The sequence below is a fragment of the Miniopterus natalensis genome, chromosome 14, assembly GCF_054644295.1.
Source record: "Miniopterus natalensis isolate mMinNat1 chromosome 14, mMinNat1.hap1, whole genome shotgun sequence".
NCBI lineage: Eukaryota > Metazoa > Chordata > Mammalia > Chiroptera > Miniopteridae > Miniopterus > Miniopterus natalensis.
Genome location: NC_142094.1, coordinates 37890455 through 37898848, shown reverse-complemented (window position 1 = coordinate 37898848; position 8394 = coordinate 37890455). Strand labels below are relative to the sequence as shown.

Below are 8394 nucleotides of genomic sequence, written 5' to 3'. Positions count from 1 at the left end.
ATTAGAATCTCAAAGCGTTATCTTTTCAAAGTCATCTTTCCCTAAAGTAAAACAAGCCCCCCAAATATCTAAAATTAACTTTGATAGAGCTTTCAAATAGGGGACCTAAATTACCATAGAAAAATTTACAAAGCTACCTTTGGACTAACACACACACACATCCACATATGTATTTTCTAATAACTGTTAAGAGAAAAAACAGCTCAAGTTTCTTCCTCACAGAAAGTAGATACACACAGATGACAAATAAAGCCATGAGTGTAGACATTTAGAAACCCGGTTAAATATAATAAGTACAAATATTAAACCAATGAGTTTTCCCACACAGGAATCTTAAATAGAAGACAAGCACCTTCAAATTTTACTTTATTTGGGAACTATACAAAATTCATTATTTTAATATTTAAAGGCTGTGGTACTGTAGTAGAGACACATAAATATTATAATATACATTTAGAAATTAAATACAATAAAATCAAAATGACACTATGTAAAAACTCATATGTACATTTCCAATAAGTCCGAGGTCTAGGCATCCATGCCCATCAGATTTCCCCCTGGAAACGGGTGAACCTTGCAGGGAGATCGTCCACAGGGTACACAGTGGGACTGGTTTTCATTGTAGGAGGTCCATTTAGAAGCCTCCAGTCACAATGCCTGGCCAGCTCCACTGTAAATATTTTGAGAAGAATTTTTGCAAACTCTTTTCCTACACAGCTCCTCAGGCCTCCTCCAAATGGAATGAAGCTGAACCTGGATGCGTCCTCAGGGTGCGGGAGCATGAATCGGTCAGGGTTAAACTCCTCCTTGTTGGTGAAGATGTCTGCCACAGCGTGAGTGTCACAGATACTGTAGATAACATTCCAGCCCTTGGGAATCTGGTATCCCTGCAAAAGATTATGAAGTCCCGAAGGCTGACAAACTGGAATCTAACTTTCAACAACAAAAAGCTATGGCAGATATCTGTGAGGGGGTTATGAGTTAAAAGAAAGGGTGGGAGGGAGAGACAGACAGACATTCAGGTTGCTGAAATGTGTCCACATGGGGCAGGGCACTGTTATCAAAAGCATTAAGGGGTTTAAGACAATGCACAGGGAAGCAAAGGCAGATTTAAAACCACAACAAAAGGGGAGAACTTTAAACTTACATTTAATTCAAAAGTCTTAAGGGCAACCCGAAACCCTCCTGGAACTGGGGGGTTCAGTCGAAGGGTCTCTTTAATAACACACCCAACGTATTTAAGCTGTTCCAAAGTTTCCATGTCCAACTTGTTGTCTTGATTGCTCTTGCAAAGTAAACCCTATCAAAACAGTCATACAGAGGTGAACGGTTATTTTGTGCTCCAATAAAATCAGCCCAGCAGACGTAGTAAACAGGGCTTAAGTGGAGACTAGACCCAAAGGGCCCCATGACGGAAAAGGGTGAGGTGGGAAACACTGAGCAGCTAGTGATCATCTGCCTCCACCCCTCAGCCCAAACCCACCATCTCTTTGCAATTCCAAGAGAATGGCGCTCACCAGTTAGCACCACCAAGCCTCTTCCCCACCCCCACAACCACCACCTGCAGCCACCCAACCAGAAGTCTCCTAAGTCATGCCCTTGAACACACAAATCCAAGACAGTGGAACCTATCTGAAAATCTCCAAGGTTCTGCAAGAGGTGGGGACAGGGGAGGAGCACAAGGTCAAACCCTGCCTGAGTGGGACCACGGCTCCAGATGCCTCCCTTTTGGTCCACAAGGGGAATTGTTTCCCGACTGGGCTCACCCGCCCCTGGGCCCCGCATTTTAAAATACTCGGCCAAGGCTGCACACTTACTTATTGGGAAGTTAGCTAGGGAGCAGCGGGGTTTCCTAAAGCAACAGGGAACCCCCAGAGTCCCCTACCTTACTCTTCAGCTCCTCGCGCACTTTCTGGAGAACATGAGGGTAGAGCCCCAGGTAAGTGATCAGAGACGTGGCTGCGCTGGCCGTGGTTTCATGTCCTCCAAAGAGGAGCTCGGTTGAAGATTGTTTTAGGGCCTGAAAGGGGAATAAGATGAACGTTTTTATGAGTCTGCGTGTCGTTTTACAGAGGGATTAATTACTCAGGACCCAACTGAGGGTTCTGGAGGAGAGAACTGTCTGAGTTCTGCTGACAGAAAGGTAAGGAAAGCACCTTTTAAAAACAACAACAAAAAAAACCACGCAACGTTCCATCATTTCAGCTGAAGCAGGAGGGCCAGTAAAATCCCACTCCACCCGGAACTCCTGAATTAAAGTCTTAATTGTATTAAACTCGCCCAAGATTCTTTATTTACATCTGGCCAATTCCAACTTTAACACCTGGAAGGTGGCGCGCCCTGCCCGGCCGCAGCCCCTTCCCCGCTCTCCTCCCCGGTGTCTCCACTCCCCGCATCCCACCGCGGGGGGCTCCCAGGCAGCCCCCTCCGGGAGGCTGGGCCCCAGGCCAGCGCTTTGGGGGCCCCAGGAATGGCACTGGGAACACCGGGAGCCCGAGCCCGCGGGCAGCGCCCCTCCGAAGCCGCCTCACCTGCATGTCCAGCCTCTCCCCCCGCTCCCACGAGTGCTCGATCAGCAGCTGCAGCGCGTCTTTGTAGCCGGCGCCCGCCTCGGCCGCCCGCAGCCCGCAGATCTTGGCGCGAATGTTCTCCTCGATGCGCGCGTGGATGAGGTTCCGCGCCTTCACGCCCTGCGCGCGGAGAGCGCCCCCGGTGAGCCCGCGCCGGGCGCCGCGCCCCCTCGCCCCCCGCCCCGCGCCCCGGTGCCGCGTTACCCGGTACAGCCCGCTGAACGGCACGTCGATGGGCAACGAGAAGAGGTTGCGGGTCATCTCCTCGAAGGCCTCCGCCAGCTGCTGCTCGGCGTCGCCGCCGCTCGCCAGGCGGGGCTCGCAGCCCAGCAGGATGCGCATGGCGATGCGGAACATCAGGCGCTTCACCTGCGGGTAGACCAGCAGGCCGCGCTCGCCGCAGCGCAGCCACCGCTCCAGGCAGCTGCCCACCTCCTCGGCGATCACCGGCACGTAGCACTGCAGCGCCTCGCGGCTGAAGGCCCGCATGATTACCTGAGCCCCGAGGAGGGGAGAGCGTTAAGACTTGGCCCCAGGACTCTCGTCTCCGGGCCCCCCTTCCGGACACCCCGACTCCGCCAGACCCGACGCACTTCCCGGCTGAGAAAGCTCAGCTGGGCTGGAGAGGGTCCTAGCCGACGTCTCCTGCAACCAGCGCTCGCCCAGCATCTCTCTGCGTGAACCCCTCCGGCGAATGGGGTCCCCCTTCCGGTCCGGGCGCCTGCACCTCCGCCCTCACCTTCTTGCGCTGCTTGTGCGAGGAGTCGTGCAGGTTGGAAAGGCAGCCGGAGCCCAGGATGGTGCGCACGGACGCGGGCCAGTGGACCGACACCAGCCGGTGCTCGCCCAGCAGGATGCGCCGCACGTTATCCGCGCCCATCACCCGCACCGTGGGCCGCCCAAACAGATGCGTCTTGTAGATGAAGCCGTATTTCCTGCGCTTCATCTGCAGGAACTTCCTCCGCTGCGAAAGGAAAGCAGAGGAGAGAGGCGGGCGTGAGGGGGCGCCGGGGAGCGCCGCGCCTCGGGCTTGCCCAGGTCCGAGCCGCAGTCACGTCCTCCCGGGGGCGCTGGCCCGGCTTCCGGGGAAGCCCGGAGCCGAGTCCGGAGAATCGTCACTCCTGACCCAAGCTGCCTTACCTGTAGCACCATCTGCAGTGTTTCCCCAAAGAAGGGAAAGCCCATCGTTCCGGGGGGCAGAGGGAGGGCGCAGCTGCGGTCGCGGCTGCTCACGCAGTACAGGTCCCAGAGCTTGATCGCGGCCAGGAACAGGAGCAGCGGCAGCACGAAGGTGCAGAGCGCGCTGGCCAGCAGCGCCGGGAGCCCCATGGCGAGCCCGCCTTCCGCGCCACCTGCCGCCGCAGCGCGCCGAGCCCCACCACGCGCCGCTTTATAGGCGGCCCAGGTTGCTGCCCACGTTACCTTGGTCAGACAAATTAGTTCACCCAAAGTTCATCTTTAATTGCGGATTGGGTCCCTGGCTCCTCCCCCCGCGAGGCGCTGCCCAAAATCTTTAACCGTTTGTTCCGCGCCGAGGCGGAGGCGGCGCGGCGGCTGCTGCCCCCGGAGCGCCTCCCGGACGCGGCGCTAGGAGCAGCCCGCCGGCCCCCTCCGAGGCGCGTGAGCTCCGAGGGCTCCAGGGAGCGGGAATCCAAGTCCGGGGCTTGCTGGCGGTCTCCGTGGAATCCCTCCCGTCGGCTCCGACGGGCGGTCCCAGAACAGAGCCGCCTTCGCTGATTTTCCACTTCCAGGGGCCGCGTGGGCTCCCTCCCACCTGCTGGGGAAGTAAAGGGATCGCCAAGTGCGTCCAGGGATCGTCCAGCTGCCTCATCCCACAGGTGGGAAAACTGAAGTCCAGGACGCAGAGCGAAACGAGGGCTTCCCGACGCCCCCGGAGAGCCCGCGGAAGAGCCCGAGGCCGGACCCGTGCGAGAGCCGCGGGGAATCAGGCAGGAAAGGACCCCAGTCACCCAACCCCTCAAGGGGGCCAGCCCTCATGGAGCCGTGGAAGGTCCAGTTTAAGGGTACAAGAGAGCCTCCAGGCCCCCTCGGGACTCCAGGCGCAAACCTGCAGAAGTCAGCCCCAACCCTGCCCCCCAGTGGGGGCCGCAGGGGCAGTTCCTCCGTGGCTCCCCAGCCAGCGCTCGGCGACCTGGCCGCAGCCGGCCGGATCCCGATGGCCCCGGGGCGTGCAGCCCCAGCCAGGCGGAGGGGAACAGGGGCCTCAGCCCGGGCTGGATAAAGGGGCGCAGACAGGGGAAGGGAAGCGGGGGTCTGGGCTCCGAGTCCCGGCTGGGTCTCTAGCTGCATCACCTTGGGCAAGTCACCACACATCCTTGCGCCCGTTCCTCCTTAATTTGGAAACGATCGTTCCCGACCTGTCTATACCTCGGGGTAGTTGTGAGTTTCCAAAGGGGGCTTTTGGTAGCAAATACTGTTTCCAGCCCCTGGCACCCTAGGCTACGCACGTTACCAGAGCGGCCTGGACGCCCGTCGCTGGGGCCTTCCTTCTGCCGGCTGCCACCCAGCGTAAAGCCACCCGGGCGGGATGCGCACTCGGCTCTAAACCCGGGCCCCGCCGGCCGCCGACGGGAGCGTTGGAATCCCAACCGCGGGGCGAGTCTGCTGGCCTTTGTCCAAATGCGGCTACTGCGGCCAGTGCTGCCAATGCCCGGAGCTCGGACGCTGCGGGCAGCGCACGTGCGACCCCGCTTCCCATCCGGCCAAGCTACGCCGCCTCCGGCCAGGAGGGGCCACAAGGCTCCCTGGGTTTGGGAGCGGAACGCACCCAGCGGGGCCGGAAACTAAACGGAATAACGTAGGTTTGTTTAACACTGAACACCGGCTCTCCCACAAGCCCGCCGCTCGCCTCGGAAGCCGTCCCTTGGAGAGGGGAGCCTTTATTCCTGAGAGCTGTTAAACACGCGGCCCTCCCGCGGCGGTCCCCAGAGCCCGCGGGATCGGAAGAGGTGCGCGGTCCGGGCGCCGCGCAGACCCCGGGGCGCTCCAAGCGCCGGTGGCCACAGGGCGTATTTCGAAGAGTCAGCGCTTCCCCGTAACCCTACTGGGCGTTTCAGAGGCTCTAGGAAAAGGTCCCCCACTGCCACTTCTCCCAACGACCTGGCGACTGGAACTGGTGCCAGCCAACGCCTGGGCTCCGGCAGGAGCGCGAGCCCGACGCGCTGGAGGTAATTCTCAGAACCTCGGGCCCGCCCCTTTCTGGACGGTGCCTCTGGCCCCTGAGCAAAGCTGGTGCGCGGGGGGCGTGACCGGGGGCCCGGTCCCAGTGCTCGGGCCTGACCCGCCTGTGACCCCTGCAGGCTGTACCGTGACATCCGAGTGAACCCTGCGGGGCCGCCTCGCCAAGTTCAGCGCGCGCCGGGTCACAAGATGAGCCGGCCTACGGGCTGGAAACTGCCACGGAGGTTGGGGGGGGGGCGTCATCTATTTGCCCATCGAGACCCGTGGGGGCGTCTGGCGGGGGTGTCCAGAAGAAAATGATGAAATGGGACAGTGGGGACCATTAAAGAACATCTTGAAGGGGGGAAACGGTCAATAAATGGCCAGTCCAATAAGAACTTTGATCTAGAAACCTTGCCAAGCTTTCTTGGGTGGCGGTGGGCGGGGAGGCCGGGTGGTTCGCTGGAAAACAAAATGTTTCCAAATTGTTTATAAAACAGTCTCCCTGTGGCTCGGGTTTGGGGTGGGTGTGGGGAGTAGTTTTTGCTGGGGGAGGGGAGTCTGGGTGAGCTAGGGCAGCCGAAGCACCCCTCTCCCCCTTTTCTCCCTTCAACCCCTTCTTCCCATCTCTTGAACATTCTGTCCTGTCTCAGGGTTCTACACCTGCTGTTCCCTCTGCCTGGGGTGCCCTTTTCCCAGGTTACTGCTGGCTGGTCCTTGCAAAGTCCAATGTCCTCTCCTCAGAGGAGCCTGCCTGGCCACCTTGCTGAGTGTAGCCCCCAGGTATTCAGCATTACAGGCCTGTTTGATTTTCTCACGTGCACTTATCACCAGGGGACATAGTCTTGCTCTTTTGTTTGCTGGTTTATTTATTGTCCACTTCCTTCGTGAGCATATCGCGTCCAGGAGGGCAAGAACCATGTCTGCTCCTTCCTCGGGGAATCTGGAGCTACTAACAAAGGAGCTCAGGTATTCCGTGAAATTACTGAAAATAATGGATCAATGGGAAATTAGAGTAAAACTGGAGCTGCCCCCTACAGGGGCTTATAGTTAGTACAGAATCCACAGCAGGTACACCAGGTCTCTGGGAACCAGCTACACTGCCAGGGCTCCTGGGAGTCCCCTTCCCCATATTTATCCCCAAATCAGAATCAGCTCCAAAACCTGGCACTCCTGCCACCTCACCCTAGTGGAGTTTCTCAGGCCCAGCTGTTGTTTCTGCAGCCTCAGGGCGCCCTGAGGGCAGGCCCCAGTCCCTCCACTTTTGCTGGCTCTGGCGCCTGCGGAGCCCATAGCCTGGCGCCCGTCCTGTGGTCAGCAGTGGGTGATGAATTGCCCTGAATGGGGTTATGGCAGTGTCAGCCTGGCTCAGAAAGGCCTGCTGCGCTCCTGAGCGACCGGCCCTGCTCACGCCTGCTGCTTCCCACTTTCCTCCTGGCCCAGGGATCCACCTTAAACATAAGGTCAGGAGGGCACCAGCTTCCTTCTGGTTCACTAAGGGGTCAGCTGGGGCCTCCCGGCAACTTTCCTGGCTCACCCATTACGTCCAGCTGCCCCTGCCTGTCCGAAGATGGGTAGCAGGTTGCGACTGTTGGGAATGAAGACACTGGAGGCTCTTGGCTTTGATTTAAACGCTGATGGGAACCTCTGTGTTGGAAAGGTCCAGAGAGAGTACGTAAGCCAACCTAGGGATCACTGTGAAAGGGCTCGGTCCTACCTACATGGTGGCCACAGGCCCAGAGACTGAAGGTGTGCGGGGGGTGTGGGGTGTAAGTGATGGGGTAAGGAAAGCACTGGTGCTGGTCCAGCAGTCCAGAGCCCATTGCTGGCTTCTCAGGTGGGTCTTTTGCCTCAGTTTCTCCTCTGTAATAAAGGAGGTGGAGGCAGTGATCCAAAAGGTTCCTGCAGCCATCTATCATGGAGCTAATTCACAGCCCAGTTTCTGGGGCTATCCTGTGCTCAGGAGGGAAGTCTGTCTGCCATCTGGGCCCCACACTGCCCCAGCTCCTGGGCCCTCTCTGGGTATATGCTGGGGCGGGTCCTTCTGGGGCGGTTTTCCTGGGTGTCCCCCCACCCTCTACTCCATGTCTTTCCACTAGGGAGCAGCTAACTGCCCAGCTAACCCTAGTCTCCTCGCTCAACCGCTGCCAGGAAACTGTTTCTTGGCCTTCCTGTTTTGGGTACAAATATCCCAAACCTGAGTATGTCTCAACCTCCCATGAAAATAATCCAGCCTTAGAGAATAGGTCTGCCTATTCTCCCATATAAATGGGAAGATTAAACGAGTTCTTGAAGAAGGAATTTTTCTTTTAAGAAGTCTCCAGCAGGATCCGGTGGTGTTGAGCCCTTTAGAGTCCTGGAAACGCCCACAACTCTGTGTTTCCGCGGAGACCCGCTGAGGGGCCCAGGGGCGCAGCGAGCGGAGGCCGGCCGCCCGAGGGCCTTCCGCCGGGCGCCTCCTGGGCGCGTCTCCCTGTGGCCCAGCGCCAGGCCGGGGATGCGCTACTGGCGCCCCGCTTCCGCGCACGGGCTGCAGGCCCAGCTGTGTGCGGAGCCTCTGGCACGGCCCACGAGGCGCGATACACCCAGCGGCCCCTCGATCCAATCACCGTCCCGGGTTTGGCACAGAAAGGCAAGACCGCAT

General features: G+C 58.6%; 1 protein-coding gene across 1 annotated transcript; it reads right to left on the bottom strand.

Moving 5' to 3' along the window:
• Positions 1 to 349: 349 nt before the first annotated feature.
• CYP26A1 (cytochrome P450 family 26 subfamily A member 1) lies at positions 350 to 4683 on the bottom strand. The gene is made up of 7 exons (XM_016220732.2): positions 3711 to 4683; positions 3310 to 3534; positions 2775 to 3065; positions 2532 to 2690; positions 1886 to 2020; positions 1148 to 1300; positions 350 to 887 (listed from the first exon to the last, which is right to left on the bottom strand). Exons 1-7 carry the CDS (start codon positions 3897 to 3899, stop codon positions 546 to 548), a joined length of 1494 nt encoding a protein of 497 aa, XP_016076218.2. The 5' UTR covers positions 3900 to 4683; the 3' UTR covers positions 350 to 545.
• Between the last annotated feature and the right edge of the window lie 3711 nt (positions 4684 to 8394).

Bases quoted from the DNA above. Each gene is read 5' to 3' on its own strand.
- CYP26A1 (XM_016220732.2), bottom strand. From the start codon at position 3,899: ATGGGGCTCCCGGCGCTGCTGGCCAGCGCGCTCTGCACCTTCGTGCTG. The intron at 3,066-3,309 runs GTGAGGGCGGAG...CTCGGGGCTCAG, and splicing joins CGCACAAGCAGCGCAAGAAG to GTAATCATGCGGGCCTTCAG. The intron at 2,691-2,774 runs GTAACGCGGCAC...CTCCGCGCGCAG, and splicing joins CGTTCAGCGGGCTGTACCGG to GGCGTGAAGGCGCGGAACCT.